The following is a 25,638-nucleotide window of genomic DNA, read 5'->3' on the forward strand; positions in this document are numbered from 1 at the left end:
TTTAGCCAAAATCTTATAAATCCAAAACCTTTTGCTAAATATTCATTTAAATTTTTAATCCCACCTACTTCTGAAAAAAAATTAAGGTGTCTATTTATTGGGACATTTTGTTTCTATGTTACCTGTATTTCCCAACATATTTTCCCTACCCTTCCCAGAGTCACCTAACAGAATAAAAAATAGAACCCCTCTCTCCAATTTAGCCAAACTAACCAAAACATAAAAAAGTCTGATGTTATACTCAGTGATACACACCCATATTCCTCCACCTCTGCAAAGAAGACAGAGAGGCATTTTCTTATATCTCTTCTCTGGGGCCAAATTTGGTCACTATATCTTCACAGTATTGAGTTTTGATTGCTTTTCATTTTCCATTTACAAAGTAGTAGTCACTGTGTATATTGTTTTTCCTGTTTCTTCTTATTTCATCTTCTGTCGGTTCATATGTCTTTCCATGCTCCTCTGTATTTCTTGTGGAATCCCTGGGTTAAAGGACATGGACATTTTAGTCACTTTCTTAACCTGATTGCAAATTGCTTTCCAGAATAGTTGAACCAATGTGCAACTCAACCAACAATTCATTAGTGTATGTCTTTTTCTACAACCCCTCCAACATTGACTATACCCATCCTTCATCATTTTTGCCAACTTTCTGTATACAACATGAAACTTCAGAATGGTTTTGTTTTGCATTTCTTTATTATTAGGGATTCAAAGCAATCCTTTGTGTGATTAATAGTTTGTAATTCTTCTTTTGAGAATTGTTTGTTCATGTTTTTTGAGCATTTATCTATTAGGCAATGCCTTTTGGTTTTACTTGTATCCTAGATATCAGATAACACCTCCCCTTGCCCTTTATTTAATATTTTATTTTTTCCAGTTACATGTAAAAACAATTTTGACATTTGTCTTTTTAAAATTTTGCATTTCAAATTCTCTCCTTCTCTCCTTCCTCTCCTCCCTCATTGAAAAGGCAAGCAATTTGATATTGGTTATACATGTGCAGTCATGCAAAACATATTTCCTTATTAGTCATATTGTGAAAGAAAACACAGACCAAAAAAAAAACCCCAAGAAAAATAAAGAAAAAATTTTAAAAAGCATGCTTCTATCTGTGTTCAATGCCATCAGTTCTTTCTTTGGAGTTGGTTAGCATTTTCATAAGTACTTCAGAATTGTGTTGGATCATTGTATTGCTGAGAACAATTAAGTCATTCATACTTGATCATTATACAATATTGTTGTTACTGTGTACAATATTCTCCTGATTCTTCTCATTTCACTTTGTATCAGTTCATGCAAGTCTTTCCAGGTTTTTCTGAGAGCATCCTGCTCATCATTTCTTATAGTACAATAGTATTCTATTACAATCATATACCACAATTTGTTCAGCCATTCTCCAATTGATGGGCATCCCTTCAATTTCTAATTCTTTAGCACCAAAAAAAGAGTAGCTAGAAATATTTTTCCACATATAAATCCTTTCCCTTTTTCATCTCTTTAGTATACAGATGGCCCTTCTCTCAGATAATTGACGCAAAAAAAAATTCCTCTCAGTTCATTCTTCCTTTGTCATCCTATTGCATTATTTTCTTCATGCAAAAGCTTTTCATCTCTATGCAATAAATACCATCTGTTTTATTATCTGTGGTTGCCACTATTATCTGCTTGGGTACTAGTCATAGTTGTGAAAGTTATTTGATCTTTTTTTTTGGTGGTATGACCTATAATATTCAAGTCATGTATCCATTTTTAATTTCCTGTGGTATATAGTATAAAATATTGCTGAGGTGTATATTTTCCATGCTTAATAGCTGAGAGAGGAATGATAGGGTTACTTTAATTAGACATGGGATATCCGAAAGAAATTGGTTGAAAAATCAATATAGAGAAAACCTATATGGGTGAAAAATTGCAATAGTCTATATGACAAACATGATCATAGCTGGAAGGCCAATTCCCCTAATGTGAAATGAACTCCAACTCCTCAAATCCACCTCTAAATCTCTAGCTTCTTTTAAGGCTTACTTCTAACCTTTCCTGAATTTCCCTACCCTATTATTAGTACTATTGAGTACTACTACTGTCTCTCTTCTAAAATTATTTTATATTTGCTTCTCCTAGCATAGGTTATATCCTCCCCTATATCCTTTCCCCCGCCTCCAGTAGAATGGATACTCCTGAGGGAGAGTACTATGTCACTTTTATTAGTGTCCCCAGAACCTACAATGAGTGACTTGTACATAGTAGGCATTTGATTCATATGTTTGTTGAATTGACATTGAATAAAGATCATTATCATGGCAGTTTTCAGAGTTTTCTAGAAATGTTATTTGTATTCTTAACAAGACTCTGGAGAACTGGTAAATATTGTTAAATAGGATCTGAATCCCCAGAAAAAGAGTACCCCATATTTGGTATTATCAGCAAAAAGCAAGACAGAGGACTGGCTAGATTTCTGATGTTCTCCCCATTTTTTCCCCCATGTAGATGCAGCTCAAAGATGAATTGTGCACAGTAGTGCTACAAAGCTTCAGGCTCCTTGCATATGATTTTGGCTATTAACTAACACCTAATATAATGAGAATGTGTTGGCCAATGGGAAGTAGGAAGAGGGAGGAAATCCTTGGAGTATTCCTAGAAATTCCCTACCTTAGCACAGTGCCTAACACATAGATGGCACTTACTAAATGCTAATTGTCTGACTGAGCTTAGCCTAAACTTCCATGTAGTTCTTTGGATTATATCCAAGCAGGGAATATTTAAACATGCCCCAAGGACTGTTGCACCCATTATCCAGTCCAAACACCTCCTCTTTACCCAAACAGGGTTGGGCAGAGAAAGAGAAAAGGAGGCAGCTTAGGTGGTACAGCAGATAGAGAGTTGGACCTGGATTCAGAAAGAGACTTTGGTCAAATATGACCTCAAGTGCTCACTAGTTGCATGACTGTGGGTAAACTGTTTAACCACTGTCTGCCTCAGTTTCTTCAACTGTAAAATGAGGGTAATAATAGCACCTACCTCCCAGGGTGGTTGTGAAGATCAAATAAGATAATATTTGAAAAATGCTTAGTGAAGTGATTGGCTAAGGGTAGATACTATATAAATGCTATTCTTATTCTTATTTTTACTTTCAGTTACACTCTTTTGTTGTTCAGTGCTGTCTGATTCTTTGTGTCCCCGTTTGGGGTTTTCTTGGCAAAGATACTTGAATTGTTTGCTATTTCCTTCTTCAGCTCATTTTATAGATGAGGAACTGAGGTAAATAGGATTGAGTGACTTGCCCAGAGTCACACAGCTAGCAAGTGTCTGAGGCTGGATTTGAACTCATGAAGAGGCATCTTCCTGATTCCAAGTCCAGTGCTCTATTCATTGTGCTACTTAGTTGCCCTCTATATTCTTTCTGTTTACAGTGACACTGACTGATTATATTAATATGAAAAAAACAAACAAACAAAACATCCCAAGTATTTCCTCTACCCATTTGTCCAAGTATAAGCATGAAATAGCAAAAATGACATGTGAAAGAAATGATTATTAAAACACTCAAAAATAGAAACAGATATATATATTTGCTTCTTTATTTAACAGCAAAAAAACCCCCAAACCTGCTATCTGTGGAAAGGCAAAAGTGTAAGCAGAGATTTTTACTAGGTACTTTAAGAACAGAAAGTATTTCTCTTCTCATATTTAGAATCATTCATCTTGGGAGAATCCTTTGCCCTTCTTCTTTTGCCTGGGTTCCCTAGAAAGGGACCCTTTGCTCTGCTTTGCCATTGCTCAGCTTAGAGCTCTTTTCTTCAATGGAGTGAACCCTGGTTGAGAGGACCTTGCCTCGCTGATCTAGCTCTTCAACAACCGTCTTTACTAGTGTGGTTTTGGAGAGATCTAGAAATGAAACATGTGCGATACAAATTAAATCAATCAATGAACATTTATTAAGCTCCTGCTATGTATCTGTTACTAAGTGCTGGGATACAAGAAGAGACAAAAGACAGCCCTTGCCCTCAAGAAGATTGTGATTTAATAGGGGGGACAACATGCAAACAAATATATACAAAATAAGCTATATGCAGGACAAACAGAAAATAAAAGGAAGGCACTAGGATTAAGAGGGGTTGGGAAAGACTTCCTATAAAAGGTCAGATTTTAGCTGAGACTTAAAGGAAGCCAGGGAGATCATTAGATAGAACAGAGAAGGGAGAGCATTCCATCATGGGGAACAGTCAGAGAAAATGCCCATAGCCAAGAGATGGAGCATCTTGGTCACAAAACAGCCAGGAGGTCAGTATCACTGGATCAAAGAGTACTTGTTGGTGAGTAAGGTGTAAGAAGGCTGGAAAGGTAGGAGGGGGCTAGAGTATGAAAGACTTTGTCAAACAGAGGATTTAAAAAATTTGTTCCTGGAGGCAAAAGGGAGCTACTGGAGTTTATAGAGTAGGATGTGGTGACACGGTCAGATTTGCATTTTAGGAAAATCACTTTAGTGGCCTAATTGAGAGAACAGATTGGAGCAGGGAGAGATTTGAGGCAGGCTGACTCACAAGCAGGCTATTGCAATAATCAAAATGGGGGGTGATGAGGGTCTGCCCTGGAGTTAGGGAGAGGGATGGAGGATGTATTCAAGAGGTGTTGTAAAGGTGAAATTGGCAAGCCTTGGAAACATATATGTATGTATATATGTATGTATGTATATATATATATATATATATATATATGTTTATTGTATATGGAATAATAATAATAATATAATATATGTGGAATGGGAATTTAGCACATACATGTTTCATATGCATTTACACTTGGGATGACAAGTCTTGCTTCTGAGAGCAGAACAGATAGTTCTTTAGGACAGATGTACAGCATTCCATTTTCCATCTCCATGCCTTTATATAGGGAGATCATTAGATAGAACAGAGAAGGGAGAGCATTCCAGCATGGGGAACAGTCAGTTTTCAGTTTTGCTTGTCAGAATCCCTAGCTTCTTTCAAAGCTGAGCTCAAGGGCCACCTAATACATGAGGCATTTCCTCATCTTTGAGGCCATTTCTCAGTAATTTTTACACATCTTTCTACTCCCCTCCCCCTTCTGGCTCCCCTCAAGTGTTCTCTTCTCTTCATTAAAATGTAAGCTCCTTGAGGGCAAGTGACTGTCCTACTAGCTTGTTTTTGTGTCCTCAGCATTGATAGCACAGTGCTTGGCATACGGTAGGGAAGAATGCTCTACCTACATACCCATCTGTTTATCTATCTATTCATCTCAATTTTCTTTCTCTTTCTTTCTTTTTCTTACATTAATTTATTTTCTTGGTAGAGATACTGGAGTGGTATGCCATTTGCTTTTTCAAAGATGAGCAACTGAGGCAAATAAGGTTAAGTGACTTGCCCAGGGTCACACAGCTAGTAAATATGTGAGGCCAGATTTGAACTTAAGAAGATGAGTCTTCCTGATTCCAAGTCTAGTGTTCTATCTACTTCGCCACTTAGAGCCAGAAAGACCTACAGTCAAATCCAGCTTCTGAGACTTGCTAGTTGATTATTTAATCTCTATGTTCCTCAGATGACTTCTTAGGATTTGTTTCCTAAGTCTTAAGGATCTTGGGGTCCCTAGGATCTGAGAAGGTTGGATAGCATCCTTTTTTGCTAGATAGATGGTTACAAGAAACAGTAAAAACAGGAGTGTATTTTAGTACCTTTAGTTGAATTTCCTGGACCTCCTGACCCATAGTCTTTTGTTTTGGAACATGAACTGTGAAAATAAAAATAAAGATGACTTTTCTTTTTCTTTTTCTGCTTGGTGTGATAGCAAGAATATTTAAACCTGAGTGAACTTTGCATCAAAACCCAAAACCAGATCTAGTTTGCTGTAGAAGACACTGAGGCCTGTATATTTGGAACCTGAAATTAAATGACATTTAATCTGAAATGAATATTTATTTAAAAGACCGGAACTGTCTTTTACTCATGAACTTTAACATTCTAAAGTAACAAGACAGACACATAGAAATGTAAATTCACTTTTGTCCTTAGGGACTTGGGGAATTGCTCTTTCTAGATTTACTTCAGGCCAACAGACTTATCCATTTCTCTCTACCTTATTCAGAGTTGCTGATGAGTTTACTTATCCCCGATATTACCAACAACTGAACTTTGTGCGTGACAAAGTTTTATCTTATAGGGAGCCAAGCCTCTATGTCACTTCCAACAGTACTATGTATCACCTCTCCCCTGACTTCCAACTCAACTTTTTTGTATTTTGTTTCCTAACTAGAATATAAGCTCCTTGAGGGCAGGAACTGTCTTGCTGACTGGGCAGGGACTATCTTGCTTGCTTATATTTGTATCCCTACTCGTTAGCACATTGTCTCACACATAGTAACCACTTGATAAATGCTTTTAAAAATTAATTGCATTCATTCATTCTTAACACATTAGCCAGAAGGAAGTTATCAGGTAGGCCAGTCAAGAAGTCAGAGAGATGAGTCTGGGATGGGCAGTTTGATGTTATTTAGGGAGAATAGACTGGTTACAATGCTAAAGTGAGGAATAGTTACTAAATGAAGTTATTTGATTGGAGTGTCAGAAGTAAGGAGAAGAGACAAGGGAAAAGAAGAAAGAGAAGCTGGAGTGGAGAATCATGAATCTAGTAATAATCAATTGACATGAAAAGTAGTAAATGGAAGCATGTGAAAGTAACAATGATATTGATTGTAAGGTCAGGTAAAGGAATTATTGTGAGTATAATACCATTAGCGGCAGCATGACATAGTGGCTAAAGCCGATCTCAAAGTCAGAAAGACCTGGATTCAATCCTACCTCTGATCTGAGCAAATTTCTTAACTTCTCATTTCTCTAGGCAATTTGATAACAACTGGTTGTGGTTTCTAAAATCTTGTGATCATGAAATTGAATAAAATACACATTTTCTAGTGGACTTCCCTACCTTCCATCCCCATCAATCAGTCGACAGTAGGTCTCAATTTCCTTCTCGAGACGAATCTTGGTATCAAGCAGCTGCTCGTACTCCAGCTTCTGGCCCTCGGTCTCGGTCCTGACCTGCTGCAGTTGCTCCTCCAGGGCCCCGATCTGGGCCTGGATTTGTGAGAGCTGCACACAGTAGTTCCCTTCTGTTTCACTCAAGGAACATTCCAGTGAGTGTTTCTGTGGGTACAGGAGAAAGGCACATCTGAGATTAAAATTAAGTTACAGGAGTCAGGCAAATGAGTCAAATGGTGAAAATTGGCCCAGTGGATCTAGGGCAGGGGTTCCTAATCTCATTTTTTGGGTCATGGACCCCTTCTGCAGTCAGATCTGTGGATCCCTTCTCAGAATGATGTTTTTAAAAGTACACTCGTGAAGTCATCTCTCAGGGCTGATGCCCTACATTTATGTGAATGGATACCTGGCCCATAAGTATAGTGTATTTGGTCTCAAACTCATTTTCCTGAGATATGTTGGGGTGAAGGACATGGCAGAGTTAGCATTTTAACACTTAAAAAATGCCATATGTCATGTGCTTTCTTTCCCTCCTGCCTAGTGAAAAGGAAAATGTGTCTCCACACTGGCCTCTTTCTTCAAACACAGCAAACAGATGGCTAACGCTGAATGGCTTCCATTCTTTGGTCATAACGGAATTTGATTTCTGTTTTTGTGTTACTAATGATTCACAGGCAATGCGGCTCAGTGGAGAGAGGACTGACCTCAGAGCCAGACTTGAGTTTCTCTGAGACATATTAGCTGTGTGACCGTGGTAGAGTGACTTAACTTTTTGTGACCAAAGCAAATTTCTAAGTTATACATGAATTGCTGATCTTCATTGGCAGAGGGAGTTTTCACCATGGGAGTTCCCTAAATCAAAAAAATCACAGCTCTGTATTTTTTTTTATTCCATTACATTCATGTACCACAACTTGTTTAGCCATTCTCCAATTGATGGGCATCTCCTCAATTTTCAATTCTTTGCTACCACAAAAAGAGCTGCTATGAATATTTTTGTACATGTGGGTCCTTTTCCCATTTGCATATTTTTTTAAAGTAGTTTGAGCACTATTTTATAAAACTGGATAAAGAATTCAACACAGCACATTAGTGGAATAATTATATTAATTCATTAGTTAAACTTAGCTGGGCACATATAATTTATAGTTGTTTAAAAGGCTTTTAATAAGCCCTCCTGGAATGACCTTGTGTTGACTTTGTATATATTCTTATGTTTGCATGAGATTATAAAGCTAGAGCTTGAATGGACCAACCAAGCAGATTACATGAAAAAATATGAAAGTAAAATGCAGCCAGTGTGTACAAAGGTGCCACCTATGCAATTTTAGGAAAGCCATTTGGCCTCTCTTAACTTCAGTTTCCACAAACGAGGTCAAACAAGGTGGTTTGAATTAGAAGGTCCCTTTCCTGCTCTGAATCTGTGATCTTAAGAAAAGACGGATTTCTTTTAAAGGTCTTTAAATCATGGAAAAGTGCCTGACCCGTACAATTCTCACCCACCGTTGCCAGGAGGGACTGTAGCTCGATCTCCAGAGTTTGGACCGTCCGCTTCATTTCGGTGAGCTCGCTCCTGGCCGAAGTGGTGGCCCCAGCATCGTCGGAGATCTGTTGTTGGAGGGTGGCGCTCTGCATCAGGAGACAGGTTAAGTCAGCTTGGTGAGGACCAAAGAGCGCCGAGTGATGAATATCAGCTGTGATTGACCTACTTTTTCATTGAACCAGGCTTCAGCATCCCTGCGATTCTGCTCAGCCAGGTCCTCGTACTCGGCCCTCATGTTGTTCAGCAGAACGGTCAGATCCACCCCGGGGGCTGCGTTCATCTCCACGTTCACGTTCCCACCGGCAGCGCACTGGAGGGCTTTCATTTCCTGAATGGGAAACACCAGGAAGACTTTCCAGGTGAAGTCTGATAGCAGTACAAAGAGAGCCAAAGAGCTGCCTTGTCAACGTTGAGGGCTGAGTACTTTTTTGTATTGGATTAAAATTCATCCCGGGGGCAGCTAGGTGGCGTGGTGAATAGAGCGCCGGTCTTGGAGTCAGGAGGATCTGAGTTCAAACGTGGCCTCAGACACATAACACTCACTAGCTGTGTGACCCTGGGCAAGTCACTTAACCCCAATTGCCTCTCAAAAAAAACCATCATTCTGAATGCTTTCTTTAATGAGGTTTCTTGCCTTTTTTTTTTTTTGGCTAGGCAATGGGGTTAAGTGATTTGCCCAAGGTCACACAGCTAGTAAGTGTTATGTGTCTGAAGTCAGATTTGAACTCAGGTCCTCTTGACTCCAGGGCTGGTGCTCTATCCACTGTGCTACCTAGCTGCCCCTTGCCCTTTTTTTTTTAAGTTGTTAAAAATTTGGCATAATGCAGGAATTCCTAAACTGGGATCCACGAACTTATTAAACATTGTTTTGGTAACTTTCAAAATAATTTATTTTCTTTGTAATCTTGTGTATTTTATTTTATATATTTAAAACCTATTCTGAAAAGGGGTCCATCTATAGGTTTCTTCAAATTGTCAAAGGGTTTGATGATACAGAGGGGTTAAGAATTTCTGGCTTAGGAAGGTGTGCAATCAAATCTTGTCCAGTGACTGATACAGTGTGACCTGGGTTAGTAACTGAACTTCTCAGTGCCCCCAGGCAATTTGCTAAGATTCTAAACTGCAGAAAGCTATCAGTCTACTCTGGCCACTTTAGTGGGAGTTCAATTTAATAAACATTTATTAAGTGCCTACTGTGTGCTAGGCACTGTGCTAAGTGCTGGGGATACAAAAAGAAGCAAGACAGTTCTTGTCCTCTAGGGGTTTATAATCTAATAGTGGGGAGGGGGGGCACACAGCCTGTGAACAAAAATATACAGAACAAGCTATATGCAGGATAAATAAAAACAATAATTCAAAGAGGGAAATACTGAAAATTCACTAATACCAATGAAATCATAGATTTGATTTAAAATAAAAAACCAACCCCCCAATAAAAAAACAAAACAAAAACTCTTCCAGACTCCGAACACTTATGGGGAGCTTATGTGATGTTGGATATTGTTTGAAGTTCTTTGACAGAGCCTCTCTGGGTCTTGACTTTCTCCTCTGTAAAATGAGGAAATTGGACTAAATCACGTCTAAGAACCTGTCATGTTCTAAATCTATTCCTGTATAATCTCGAAGGTCCTTTAGAGACCTTATCAAATGAGATCATATTTGTAAAGCACTTAGTACAGTGCTTGGTATGTAGTAGGTGCTTAATAAATGTTCCCTTCCCGTTCCCTTCCCCCCTTCTATTCTAAACATTTTTTTGGTGAAACTATATAATATGTACTCTATACTTTCCTGCTCTTTTAAACAAAGCATACCAAATGAATATGTTTCATTCAACAAATACTTATTAAGCAACTATCAGGTGCAATGCACTGGAGCTGGAGGAGACCTCAGAGGCATCTAGTCCAACTTTCTCTTTTGATAGACGAGGACATGGAAGCACAGGGAGGTTTGGGGGTTGTCTGCAGTCACACAGGCAGTGGGTATCACAGGCAGGATGTGAACCCAAGACCTCAGACCCTACGGCCAATGCTCTTCCCCCTTTACCACAAAAATGACTATGATGTGGTCCCAGATCCATATTGTTGATCGTGCTTCATTCTCAAAGAGGACCACTGACATCAGGAGGACGATGTCTTGCAAGTGAATAGGGTTTAAGTGAGGTGGGGCTGTGCAAAGTCATCAGCCTCATTCCACAGGCAAGATATAGGTCAAGACAACTGATGATGGCTGGGGATGCAGTGGGAGACCTTGGCTTATTTAATCTAACGTCTTTCCCAGGTCTCAGTTTGTCTGAGGCAATGCCCATTCAGTAATTAAAGGCTAGGTAAGAATTGAGGCAAAAGATGATTTAGTTTGCCTTCATAAGAGAATCAGTCTGGGAGGGGAAGAACCTCAGAGTTTCTGGCCTGAACAGAAACAATTGCTATTTTCACTCACTCTGAGCCATCAAAAACCAAAAATGACTCTGGAGAAGAGAGTGAGGCTGATGACTGCACAGCACTGCATCACATAAATCCTAAAACCAGATCTATATTAATCCGAAAGGAACAATTGACTCTGAGCCCGGGGCTTACTAAAGGACTGTGAAAACATGTTGGCCTCTTTGTCTACCTCCTCCCCTACTTTTGTAATTTTATGACAAATTGTAACAGGTCTCCCTTCTTAAAGAAATAAATATCTATATAGCAAAGAAAGTGAAAAGTGTAGACATAAACTCATCAATAACATCAGAATTTTTGAATGAAGAGAACACCAGAGATGAGGTTTTTTTTTTTGAAGTTTTATGGTATGTAAATTTGGAGCTGGAAGGGACATTAAAGATCAAAGAGTCAAATCCTTTAATTTTATAGATGAGGAAAGTGAGGCCCAGAGGGGTTGAATGACTAGCCCAGGATCACACAGCAAACAAGTGTCTGAGGGTGGATTTGAATCCAGATCTTACTGTCTAAAAATCCATCAGTCTTATCTACTATGCTGTCCTTAAGGCTACTATGTTATGATTGCTTTTTCTGATCCTTAAATGCCCTATACATGCTTATATTTACATATATTACATAATAATAAGACTATAAGCTTCCTGGTAGATTGTCTTTTTGTCTTATTTTTGTTATCCCTAGGGGCTGGCTCTTAATAGGATTTATTAGATTGGATTGGAACAGTCTAACTTGAGCATATTAATTTTTACTCCTTCCTGTTCTGGCCATGGATGATTCTGCCCCAGAATTGGGCCATTAAGGATGGGAGAAATGGTCTGGCAGAAAGGAGGAGGCTGCATGATCACTATGTTTTTAACTGACCAGAAGGGAGTTCAGTTGGCCAAAGAAGGCATGGGGCTTTCATTTACTTCTCACCTCTTCATGGTTCTTCTTGAGGTAAGTCAGCTCCTCATTCATAGTTTCATATTGGATTTCCAGGTCTGTTCTGCAGAGTGTCAGCTCATCCAGGACTCTACGCAGGCCATTGATATCTGCCTCAACACTTTGATGAAAAGCCAGCTCATTTTCAAACCTTAGAGAGTGTTGCATTGATTTTCAGGACAAAATAGGTCAGCATAAGGTAAAACAAAAATAAAACCAAATTCCTTTTAAGTTGAAAATCAGAATGGGCCAAGATAGAGCTAGGAATAATTTCCTCTGGGCAATTATTATTAACAAATCATTAACAGTATAAATTATACATGTATATATACAATATAAATTATTAATAATAATTTCCTCTGGAAAATTATTATTAGTACCACAAATTGTTCTTGTGGCAAGTGGCATAAAATGTGGCCTCAGTTGTGGGTGGAGCAAGACAGAGAATCCTCACTTCACCCCCTAGGATACCAGTAGGAGACCACTGCTTGAGAAGGAAGAAGCAGAGCAGAGTAGAGGTGGAGCCCATTCCTGCACAGTGCCTGGCACATAGTAGGCACTTAATAAATGCTTCCTTTATCTATCCCCCAACCCATCAATTAGTAGCTTCCCATTTTTATGAAACGCTTTTATGTTTGTGTTGGAAAGACACACAACAACAACAACAACACTGAGCTGAAGGACTGCAAATACTATCTTCTTGTTCAGTCACTTCAGTTGTGTCTGACATTTGGGGTTTTCTTTGCAGAGATACAGGAGCGGTTTGCCATTTCCTTCTCCAGCTCCTTTGACAGATGAAGAAACTGAGGCAGACAAGATTAAATGACTTGTTCAGGGTCACGTAGCTAAGTAAATGTCTGAGGCCAGATTTGAACTCAGGGAGATGAATCTTCATGGCCCTCTAGCAACTCTGCCACCCAGCTGCCGCAAATACTGTCAGTGTTCTCCAAATCTGGCAACATTTCAATCCAGCCTCCTGAGAAAAACCCCTGTTACTCCACCCTAGTTATGGCTCTAACAACTAGCTCTTTGGTACACTTAGGGAAGCATAAGCAGGTTTTGGGGTTTTTTTTTTTTACATTTCTATCTATAAATCAATCAACAAACATTTACTAAATGCTAGGCACTGAGCTAGGCACTAGTATAGCATGTATCCTACTCACAGTAATATCACTTCCAAATTATTTCATTGGAGTAGAGTTCCAAAGATGTATTCAAGCTTTTCTGGTCACATTTTAAAATTTCATTTCATTTTATTTTATTTTTTATTATAGGAGGTATTTTGTTCATAATATTTTATAATCACAATTTTGGTTGGTAGTATTATAATAGGAATCCCTTTCCCACATTTTTTGTTATCATTCCTGTCATCACTGCATTTATTGGGGACTGAAACATATTCAATCAAAAAATAGTAATAGCTAGCATTTATATAGCACTTTATGCTTTGCAAAGTGCTTTACAGGTATTATCTCATTTGAGCCCCTCAACATTCTGTGAGATAGATCCTATTATTATCTCCATTTTACAGATGAGGAAACTGAGGCTAAGTTTAACCAACTTATTCAGGGTCACAGAACTAGTAGGTGTCTGAGTCAGTATTCAAATTCAAGTCTGTCTGACTTGGTCTAACACTCTTTCCACTGTACCACACAGCCACCCATAAACAGAAAGAAACATTTCTCCCTTGAGCATCGTCCCTAGCATTATTGTATACCCCTTACTTCAGACGGAAATCATCCGCAGCCAGCCTGGCATTGTCAATCTGCAGAACAACATTAGCATTGCTTGTGGTGGAAGAGATAAGCTGGAACAGATCAAAAGGGAGAGAAAGTCATAACATGCATTTACAAGCCAAACTCTCATTTCACAAGACCAAAATGTGTTACAAAACTAAATGAAGAGCTTTCTTAAAAAGCAATTAAAGTGTTTTCAACTTAAAAAAAAAGTACTGGTATAGTTTTATTTCATTCAGGATCACAGATGTCAATCTGGGTTCTGCTTAGCAAGTTATCATTGCAGTCTATTCATTTTAATTTTTGAGTGAGAGATGAAGAGACTTGTCCATGGTCATACAGGTAGTAAATGGCAAAGCTTGGGATTTGAGCCATAGTTTTCTAATTTCAGATCCAGCCCTCTTGCATATTATTGCATAAAATAATATCGTATAAAATAAATCATAAGATCACAGAATTTAGAACTGAAAAGGACTTTAGACCTTTATGACCTAAAAGAATAGGGATTGCCAATTAAAATTAATTATAACAATCCATCATACATGACAAATAATAGAAGTTTGGGTATCACCTTATTGTAGAGACCTCTCTAGGGAATTCATAGTTTTGAAGCCAAACATTCCTGGAATTGTTTCAAACTTGGGATTTCTTACCTTGTTCTTAAGCTCTTCGATTGTCAGCTGATATCTGCTATAGTCATGGTCTAGACCGCGACAGGAGCCAGGACCAAATTTCTCATACCAGCCTTTAATTTTTTGCTCTAGTTCAGAATTGGCCTCCTCCAGAGCTCGCACGTTGTCCAGGTAAGAAGCCAGACGGTCGTTGAGGTTCTGCATGGTGACCTTCTCATTGCCAGAGAGGAGGCCTTCATTCCCCACAAAGCCAGCACAAGAAGCATTTCCAAAGCTACCACTGACAAGGTTCCCACTAGGGGCTCCCCCTGAGCTCCCACTGAAGCAGCTTCCATAACCTCCACTAGTTAAGTTTCCACTTCCTACAAGAGAGCTGCCACACATGCTGTTATTCCCAAAGCTAGTGCTACCGCTGGGTATTCTGACTGACCCAGCTCCAGACCATGAGCAGATGCGCCTGGGTCCACTAGAAATCCGAAGAGACATGGCCTTTGAAGAAAGCTCAACTTGTCTGTGGGTAGCTAGAGAGTCAAAGTAGAGAGACTGCTTAATTCAGATGATTTCTGTGAGTTTTATACACAATGAGTTGGGGTGTTCCTCTTTGAATTCTGCCTGAGAAAAACGATATCTGTTAGATCAGCATGAATTATTCATAATTGGATGATTTGGGAGGGGCAATTAACATCTAACTTCTATGGGTCCCCTCCAAATACATGCTAGCTATTATTATTGTCATTAGGAAGGCACCTACCTTTAGGATATTTATTATCTTAAAAATAATAGGGTGGGGCTAGGTTGCTTTAATTATTTCTCTCTTAATTTTTGGATGAGTAATTCTTTACTTTCATCCAGACCAGTGGACTATAATTATCATCATCTAGGGTAAGGTGTTATCATATTTCAAAGAAAAAGTAAAAGTTTGATATGGATCCTATTTGTCTTTGGAATATCAGTCGATATTTGAGTCAATTGATTTGATTCAGAAAACCCTATGGTATATAACCACTGCATCTTGGGCTTCATGAAATCAACACGATAACATCTATAATCAGAAACATCAGGAGGATTTCACTATCTTTATAAAAAGGATCCTTCTTCTATTTGGATTCTGCAAAGAATATCGTCTCTGACAACAGACAGTCTTTGGCTAGCATGTTTCCTTGTTTTATGCTTTGTTTAATACTGATTTACTCTATTCCTCTCTGCTTTATGAGATGATACTGATCATAACTGTCAATCATCTTTCTTTGTAAGATTTTTATAGACAAGTTTATGATCTAAACCATCATGGCTTCTGGCAGCCATCTTCCTCCATCTGGGAAACAAGTTAGATTTTTACTAAGATGCTTTCTGGGCTCTTTTGGTCTTCTTGTTGTGACAATTTATATTGTTTAGAATTCTGGGTAGCATTATAGTTGGTGTCAATGTCATTTCTGTTGTTCTTTTTTTGTTGTTGTTTTGGTTCTTAGTAACTTATTTAAAGAATTCAGGATTAATCCATTTTAGTTGTATGCCTTATATTTATCATTATTTCTCCTCCTTCTCCTCTACCTCTTCCTCCTCCTTTTCCTCTTTTCCTTTTCCTTCTTTTCTTCTTCTTCTTCTTCTTCTTCTTCTTCTTCTTCTTCTTCTTCTTCTTCTTCTTCTTCTTCTTCTTCTTCTCCTCCTCCTTCTCCTTCTTCTTCTTCTCCTCCTCCTCCTCCTCCTCCTTCTCCTTCTTCTTCTTCTCCTCCTCCTCCTCCTCCTCCTTTTCCTTCTCCTCTTCCTTCTTTTCTCCCTCCTCTTCCTCTTCCTTCTTTTTTTTAAAATAAATTTTGACAACTTTGATGAATTGACTGTACACAGATAGATGATTTAGGTATAACTCCCACATCAATAACAGATCTTTTCCTTTATATGGAGATGTAGTCAATTTTGTCTTTCTGGTGGTATTTGGTACCCCCATCTCCAGTATCTATCAATTCTGTTGTATTTCTGTTTTTGAAGAAAGTGGTCATGGAAAAGTGGTGCAATAGATAAAGCAAGAGACCTAGAATTGGTAACAACTGAGTTCCACTGTAGTCCCAGATACTTAATAGCTGGATAACCCTGGGCACCTCACTTAGTCTTTGTCTCCCTTGGTTTCTTCATCTTAAAATGGGGATAATAATAGCAACTACATCCTGGGGTTGGCGTGAGAATAAAATGAGATAATATTTCCAAAGCTTTTTGCAAACCTTAAAGCAATATACAAATGTTAACTATTATTATAGAGGAATAAGGCTCCTGTCTAATCTACAAATCTCAGTTCCTTCTCCTCAATCATAATTTCCCATATATTGAATGAATGAACAAAATGCTTATTAAGTCCTTGCTATATGCTCAGCACTGTGCTGAAGACACGGATAGATAAATAAGACAGTCTCTGTTCTCAAGGAGCTCACATTCTAAAAGGGGAGACAATGCATGTAACATGTTTCTCCCTATTCTCACCCTTTCCCCCCTTTGCAGAATAGAGTATATTTTGATTGCATTTGAAGAATCTTATCAAATTCTTTGTAGAATTTCTCTACCACATTATCCTTAGCAACTGATGTTGGTACATAAGCTATACTTATTTTCATGGTAGTTTTTTGGAAATACTTATCATTAGTACCATGAAATAACATAGGGTAACCCAAAAGTCTTGGTGCTGTTTTAACCTTAATAACTTAACCCTTCCTGACCCTAGCCCTCTAATAGTTTAATATTGCACTGAGATTTTTGGGACATCTTGTCTTACTTTTAACCTCTGGGAGACAATAAGACCCACTGTATTAGCAACTTGCGTTGCCTCTCCAAGGAGTACCTGTGAGTCATACTTTCACTGAGCTTCAACTTCCTTTGTTCTTCTGGCTTCATTAATTGAAAGAATGTCAAGATTGCTTGATTTAGCAATTCCAACACTGAGTATACTCACTGGACAAAAATCTCACATTTAAAGAACCAATAGCCAAACTGTTTTTTTTTTTTGTTATCTAAAATAAACTGTGTGATTCTTTAAATCCTCTGCCTTCTTTCTCACCACTCAGTCACCATATAGGTCAGTATAGGTGTGTTATACTTAACCTTTGTACATCTTACAGCTCTCCTTTGTCTTGTCTCTCACAGAGAAGGAGTAGGTAGGAATGGAATAATCATTAAGCACCTACTATGTGCTAGGCACTGTGCTAAATACTTTGCAAACAGTATTTCATTTGTTTGTCACAACAATTCTCAGAAGTGGGTACTATTATTATTTCCATTTGATAGTTAGAAAAACTGAGGCAGCAGAGGTTATGTGACCTGCTCAGGGTTACACAGCTAGTAAGTGTTTGGAACCAGATTTAAACTGAGGTCTTTCTGATTCCAGGCTCAGTGCTCTATCTTTTGCCACCTAGCTACCCCCCATCCAGTAGAATGTAATCTTTTTGAGGGCAAGAATTATTTCATTTGTGTCTTTGTATATCCATACTCAGTATATTGCTTTGCACAGTGAGTAGGTAGTTGTTGAATTGAAAGGTCTTGTAAGATCACAACATAAATATGGGAATCACTTTGTTGGGGGAGAGCCCTTATAGTTGCCTGGTTGACCTCATGGTTGACCTCCTTTCCTTTAGCTCTTCAGAGTTCCTTGTCTGTTATCTGTTGCAGCCTGCTCACATGTACTATGCACTTTCCCATTACCCTCTGAGTAATACTTAATTTTAATTCTTTGGAGACTGTTGTGTTCTATGACTCATTCTGATAATTAATCTCAAGTGGGGCATTAAAAAAATATTCTCCAGTGTCATGGAGGAGATCCACCACCGTGTCCACATTGAAGAGGAATGGTGAGGTCTTTTGTTTGTGGATGACATTGTTCAGCACCGTTCTTGACACATTAAACATTTAATAAATGCTTATTGGCTTACTGACTTGACCTGACTTGTAGATTACATCGAAAGGAAGGAAGGAAGGAAAAAAGGAAAGAAAGAGAGAGGAAGGGAGGGAAAGAAGGATGGAAAGAGAAAAGGATTTTTAGGCGCTTACTATGTTTTGGGCTTTGTGGTAAAGCATTTACAAATATTATCTCACTTGATCCTCTTAAAAACTTTGGGAGGTAGATGCTGTTTTTATCCCCATTTTATAGTTAAGCAAGGGCAGCTACATAGAGCACTGGGCTTGGGGTCAGGAAGACCTGAGTTAAAATCAAGCTTCAGACACTTCCTAGCTGTGGGATTCTGGGCAAGTCACTTAACCCTGTTTGCCTCAGTTTTCTCATCTATTAAATGAGCTGGAGAAGGAAATGACAAATCACTCCAGTAACTTTGCCGAGAAAACCCCAAATGGGGTCTTGAAGAGTTGGAAATGACTGAAGAACAATAACAGAACAGTTAAGGAAGCTAAGGCAGACAGAGGTAAGTGACTTATCTAAGGTTACATAGGTAGTAAGTGTCTGAAGCTGGATTTTAAATTCAGATCTTCCTGACTCCAGGTATAGCACTATATTCACTGTACCACCTGGTTAAAGCTTTTTTGATTGTATACCTGATCAATAAAAGCATGCACCTCTAATATATGCATATTTTCCTAATTATAACTTATGAACACATGCTACCATATTAATAATTTTATCATAAAATTTACAGGAAAAATAGAAATGAAAGAATATGAGATAAAGATAAAAATTTGATCCAAACTTCACTAGGGAGCCATTGTCAGACCTGTGTTTTAGTAAAAATCACTTTGGCAGCTCTTTGGAAGATAGATTAGAAATGGAAAGACTGTAGGCAGGTAGACCAGTCAGGAGATTATTGCAATAGCTGGGGGAGGTGATAAGAAGCCGAATCATGGGTCTGACAGTATCACCTCCCTAGTCAATAAATTCCAGTGGCTCCCTATGACCTGTAGGATAAACATAACATTTTCTGTTTGGCTCTTAAAGCCTTTCATAACTTGTTTTTATCTTTCTGATCTTCTTATACCTGTCTCCTCTCTATGACTGCTGCCATCCAGTGACACTGGCCTTCTGCTGTTCCTTGTATATGACTCTCCATCCCTTGATTCTGTCAGTTTTCACTGGCTGGCTTCCTATGCCTGGAATTCTTTCCCTCCTCTTCTCTGTCTATTGCCTTCTCTGGCTCCCTTCAGGTCCTAGCTAATGATGCCAGTGCCTTCTCTCTGTTGGTTATCTCCAACGTATCCTGCTTATATCTTGACTGTACATAGTTGTTTGCTTGTTGTCTCCACTGCTAAGCCATGAACCCTTTGAAAGTAGGGACTGGGTTTTACCTTTCTTTGTATTTTCAGTGCTCAGCACAATTCCTATCCCATTCGTTGTTTTTGTCCACTCATTCAGATGTGTTTGACTCTTTGTGGCCTCATGGACTGTACTGTCCATGGCGCTTTCTTGGAAAAGATATTGGAGTGGTTTCCCATTTCCTTCTCCAGCTCACTTTACATATGAGGAAACTGAGGCAAAGAGGGTTAAGTGACTTGCCCAGGAGCACACACAGCTAGTAAGTGTTTGAGGCCAGATTTGAACTCAGATCTTCCTGATTTCAGGCCAGTGCTCTATCCATTGAGCCACCTAGCTGCCTCCTGTCACACTGTAGGAGCTTAATAATGAACATTTGTTGATTTGACTTGAGTTGGGCTGGTGGCTCTGTGAGCAAAGAGAAATAGGCAGATGTGAATGATGTTGTAGCAGTAGATGTGACAAGATTTGGCAAAAATGAGAAGTCAAGGATGAAAGTAAGTTTACCAACCTGGGTGACTGGAAAGATGGTGGGTGTCATCAAGAAAAACAGAGAATTTTAAAAGAAGGACAAGTTTGGAGCAAAAGGTAATAAACATGTTGAGTTTGAGATGCCTACAGGGCATCAAATACCAAATGTTCAACAAACAGTTGGTAACTCAGGACCGAAGTTCAGGAGAAAGACTAGGGTTGGGTATATAGATCTGGGGGAGTCATCAATGATGATCATTAAACCCTTGGGAGCTATTGAGATCCCTGAGGAAGGGTGTAGAGAGAGAAGAGAAGAGAATCCTGGATATAGTCTTGGGATACAATGGCATATAGTGGGTGGGTGTATTAAGGTTGATGAGTCAGCAGACTGAGGATCAGATAGATAAGGAGAAACAAGATAGAGCAATGCCATGACAGCTCAGAGAAAGAGTATTCAGGAGGACAGGGGGGTCATCAGTGTGAAAGGCAGCAAAGATGATAGTGAGGACTGGGAAAAGACCATTGAACTTAGCAATTAAGAGATCACTGTCACTTTAGAAAGAACAGTCCCAACTGAGTGAGATCTCTAGAATAATAGGGAGGTTGAGAGCCTGAGATATTAGAAGGATGCCCATGCCTTCAAGGTGTTGAATTTTTACCTAAAAAAAATTTCTGAGGTTTATGACTTCCAAAAGAAAAAGATTTAACAGCAAGGCCAGTGAATAACCATTAAAGCAGATCAACTAATCCCTCATTGATTAGTGACAATTTGACAGGTTTACAGAGCTTAGTTTATAACAGAAAAAAGGAGCTACAATCATGAGGCTGATTCACAAGTTTTACAGGTAAATAGGTAGATTTGCAATATTTAGCTGCTGGGCGTGTTGAAGGTGTAATGAGAAGTTTCTAGGGTTGGATGACTGCTAGATTCAATATTTCATTGATTTAGGACTTGTGTCTATCATTGTGTGAATTTTTTTAGAAGTATCTTTCAGTGGTTGCTTAAGAATTTCTGCTATGGGTTTCTAATGCTGACTGAAAAAGAACTAAGTAAACGGAGAAACTTGGGGTGAGCTGAGAGTCAACCCCTATCTTTTAGCTGTCTGGAAAGGGCAATTGGACTTCTAGTAAAGAGTCCTGTTATAACTAAGCTAAATCCTATGATTATTTTATTTTTACTTCTATAAAGAAATATTGATCCTAACTTATCTACTACTAAATCTTGTTAAACTATTCATTCAGTACATTTATAGGTAAGAGCTAGCTTAGCTCTTAAGGAAAGGAAACTTAATCCCAGGAGAAATCAAAGTAATTACTATCAACTGATTTAGAGGTCACTTTTTCCCAAGGGGTATAAGGATCACATAGGCATCTGCCTCTAATTTTTAACTATTTATTAAGACGAGATTTATTATAGTATTATTTTAAATTTTGAAATATAGGAACATATATGCATATGTATACATTAAAAATATATGTACACATTGTTATTTCTATATTGGGGGTTGTTAATTTGGGGTCTGTGGACTTGTTTCTAAAATATTTTAATAAATGTATTTCAATATAATTAGTTTCCTTGCTAATCTTATAAATTTTATTTTGTGTATTTCCAAACTTTATTCTGAAGAGAGATCCACGGGCCTTATCAGACAGCTAAAGAGGTCCATGACAAAAAGGATTAAGAACTCTTAATTTATATCTTTACATAATCCATGTATCCATATCTGTATCTATATCTATCATTTCCATTTGCATCTTTATCTTCTTTCTGTCTCTTTCTCTGTCTCTCTGTCTCTGTTTCTCTTATCAAACCCTATCTATCTATTTCTCTTTCCTCTCTCTGTCCATCTCTATCTTTCTATATAACTGTGTATCTACTTACATATCTAAACTGTATATCAATCTAGCTTTAATGAAGTGGTTTTTTTTTTATACACAACGATGTTCTAATGTGCTCTTTCCACCTCTCCCTCCCCGATTGAATTCTTTTTTGTTCCAAAATAATACAGCTAAGCGAAATCACTGACAGCAAATCATCTGACAATATATACAACATTCCTTCCCTGTAGTCCTCCAAGTCTCTCTCTGGAAAGGAGGGAACATGTGTCTCATGACCTTTCCTTCAGGACCAAAATTTGTTGTTGCATTTCATCTGAGTTTGGTTTTCATTTACTTTATTGAAGCCATTGTGTGTCGAGTATCACTTGCTTTCTATTTCCAGCAGGTGGCAGGATGTCTCAGTTCTAGTCTCAGAAATCTTGCCTAGGAATCCTGCTTTTAGTGTCCTGAAACTCCTTCAAACTCCTTATCTTGCAAACTTGTATTAGAAGTGGCCACAAAACTGGTCTATTAACAGTTCCACTGGGGCAAAGAAAATGAAAACAAACTAGAATCAGTCAATAAGCAGTTAAAATTTTTTCCCATACTTTTAATTTTTTAAAAATTGAAATTATTTTATTTTAATAAATATTTCTCAATTATGTGTGAAAAAAATTAACAACCATTTTTAAACTTTTGAGTTCCAAATTCTCTTTCTCCCTCTCACTTCTATGCCCTCCTCTCTCTGAAAAGGCAAACACTTTGATTTTAATTATACAGGTGAGTGTAAAGAAATGGATCCGTTCTGTCCTGATTATGCCAATGTAAGGACACACACTGTTCAAAGGTACATTCCCACTGTAATGGGAAGGTACTGAGACTGAAGAAAGAAGGGGAGTCCATGCCAGCATGGGGATACATGTATTGCTTTATTGGAGTTTATTGGATTAATTGGGGGAGTTGACTCATAAGATTACTGCTTTGTAATATGGTTTGAATTCTGGAACTGTTAGGTCAACTTCCTAAACATTTAAAAAAATTGATTCACTTGATATTTTTGACCTTTGTTCTTCCAGATGAATTTTGTTATTATTTTTTTCTAGCTCTATAAAATAGTTGCTTGATAGTCTGATTAGTAAGGCACTGAATAAGTAAATTAATCTAGTTAGATTTGTCATTTTTATTACGTTGGTGTGGTCTACCCACTAGCAATTGATATTTCTCCAATTGTTTAGATCTGTATTTGTATGAAAAGTATTTTATAATTGTATTCATATAATCCCTGGGTTTGTCTTGGCAGGCAGACTACCAAGTGTTTTATATTGTCTGCAGTTATTTTAAATGGAATTTCTGTCTCTTCCGGCTGGATTTTGTTGGTAGAATATAGAAATGATGATGATTTATGTGGATTTGTTTACATCCAGGAGCTTTGTTTAATTGTTTCAACTAGTTTTTCAGGTGATTTTCTAAGTATACCATTTGCAAAGAGCAATAATTTTGTTTTCTCACTGCCTATTTTCAACTCCTCAATTTCTTTTTCTTGCCTTATTGCTATAGCTAATGTTTCTAGTGTAATATTGAATAATAGTAGTGATAATGGACATCCTTGCTTCACTCCTGATCTTACTGGAAAGACTTCAAGTTTATTTCCATTATAAATAAAGCTTGCTCTTGGTTTTAGATAGATACTACTTATCATTTTAAGAATGGCTCCATTGATGCCTATGCATCCTAGTGTTTTTAATAGGAATGTGTATTGTATTTCTTTCAAAGGCTTTTTCTGCATCTATTGATACAATCAAATTATTTTTGTTGATATTGTTATTTATGTGGTCAATTATACTGACAGTTTCCCTAATATTGAACCAGCTCTGTATTACTGGCATAAATCCCACCCCATAATGTGTGATCTTTGTGATATATTGCTGTAATCTTTTTGCTAGTATTTTATTTAAATGTTTTGCACCAATATTCATTAAGGAATTGTCTATAGTTTTCTTTCTCTGTTTTTGCTCTCTCTGGGTTAGATATCAAAACCATATTTGTGTCAGAAAAAGGAATTCAGTACAATTCCTCCTTTAACTGTTTTTTTCAAATAGTTTGTATAGTATTGGGATTAATTGTTTCTTAAATATTTGGTAGAATTCACTTGTGAATCCATCCAGTCCCAAAGAATTTTTCTTAGGGAGCTCATTATGGCCTATTCAATTTGTTTTCTAAGGTAAGGTTATTTAAGTATTCTATTTCTTCTGTTAATCTGGACAACTTATATTATTGTAATATTTATCCACTTCACTTAGATCATCAGTTTTACTGGCATATAATTGTCAAAATAGCTGCTAATTATTTCTTTAATTTTATCTTCATTGGTGGCTAGTCACCCTTTTTATTTTTGATGCTAATAATTTGGTCTTTTTTTTTAAAATCAAATTAATAATTTATTTTATTTTTTTTCATAAAACCAGATCCTAGTTTCACTTATTAGTTCAATGGTTTTTTTTTTTTACTTTCAATTTTATTAATCTCTCTATTGATTTTCAGGATTTCTACTTTGGTTTTTAATTGGAGATTTTTAATTTGTTCTTTTTCTAATTTTTTTTAGTTGTGTGCCCAATTTGTTGTTTTGCTCTTTCTCTCTTTTACTGATTATGCATTTAGTGACATAACTTGCCCCCTAAGTACTGCTTTGACTGCATTCCACAGATTCTGGAATGTTGCTTCATTGTTGTCATTCTCTTTAATGAAATTATTGTTTCTATGATTTGTTCCTTGACCCACTCATTCTTTAGGATTAGATTATTTAGCTTCCTATGAACTTTTAATCTATGCTTCCATCATCCTTTGTTAAATGTAATTTTTATTGTGTTATGGTATGAAAAGGGTGCAATGAGTATTTTGGGTTTTTTTTTTTGCATTGGTTGTGAGGTTTTTAATCACCTAATATATGGCCAATTTTTGTGAAAGTACCATATCCAGCTGAGAAAAAGGTATACTTATTTCCATTCCCATTTCATTTTCTCCAGAGGTCTATCATATCTAATTTTTCTAAGACTCTATTCATCTCTTTGACTTCTTTCTTATTTATTTTATGTTTAGGTTTTTCTAGGTCTAAGAGGAGAAAGTTGAAGTTTCCTACTAGTATAGTTTTACTATATATTTCCTCCTGTAATTCAATTAACTTTTCCTTTAAGAATTTTGATGCTATACCATTTGGTGCATATATTTTTAGTAAATATATTACTTCACTGTCTATGGTTCCTTTTAGCAAGATGTAGTTTTCCTCCTTATCCATTTTAATTGGGTCTGTTTTTGCTTCTGCTTTGTCTGAGATCATGATTGACATCCCTGCTTTTTTAAAAAAAACTTCAGCTGAAGCACAATAGATTCTTCTCCAGCTTCTTATTTTAACTCTGTGTTTCTCTTTGTTTCAATTGTGTAAGCAACATATTTTTGGATTCTGGTTTCTAATCTATTTTCAATCCATTTCCATTTTATTTGTGAGTTCATCCCATTCAAATTCACTGTTATGATCACTAACTGCATTTCCCTCCATCCTATTTTTTCTGTCTATCCTTCTCTCTTTTTTTTATCCTGTCCCTCCTCTAAAATCTGTTTTGCTTTAGACCACTGCCTTTTTTTAATCTACTCTCCCTTTTATGACCTTGCCTTTCTCTTATTCCCTTCCCCTTCTATTTCCTTGTTCAATATGATAGATTTCAAATACCAATTGAATATGTATATATGTTTTCCCCTTTAGAGCCAATTTAGATATGAGTCAGCTTCAAGCATTGTCTGTGCTCTACTATTTTCCCTCCACTTTAAAAGCTCTTCCTCTTGTGCCTCTTTTATGT

General features: G+C 37.4%; 1 protein-coding gene across 1 annotated transcript; it reads right to left on the reverse strand.

Moving 5' to 3' along the window:
• Window positions 1–3,745: 3,745 nt before the first annotated feature.
• LOC110215780 (keratin, type I cytoskeletal 28-like) lies at window positions 3,746–14,748 on the reverse strand. The gene is made up of 8 exons (XM_020997568.1): window positions 14,284–14,748; window positions 13,619–13,701; window positions 11,889–12,045; window positions 8,705–8,866; window positions 8,499–8,624; window positions 6,943–7,160; window positions 5,693–5,748; window positions 3,746–3,888 (listed from the first exon to the last, which is right to left on the reverse strand). Exons 1-8 carry the CDS (start codon window positions 14,746–14,748, stop codon window positions 3,746–3,748), a joined length of 1,410 nt encoding a protein of 469 aa, XP_020853227.1.
• Window positions 14,749–25,638: the final 10,890 nt, after the last annotated feature.

The sequence above is a fragment of the Phascolarctos cinereus genome, unplaced genomic scaffold, assembly GCF_003287225.1.
Source record: "Phascolarctos cinereus isolate Bilbo 61053 unplaced genomic scaffold, phaCin_HiC Scaffold_5;HRSCAF=322, whole genome shotgun sequence".
Taxonomy (NCBI): Eukaryota; Metazoa; Chordata; class Mammalia; order Diprotodontia; family Phascolarctidae; genus Phascolarctos; species Phascolarctos cinereus.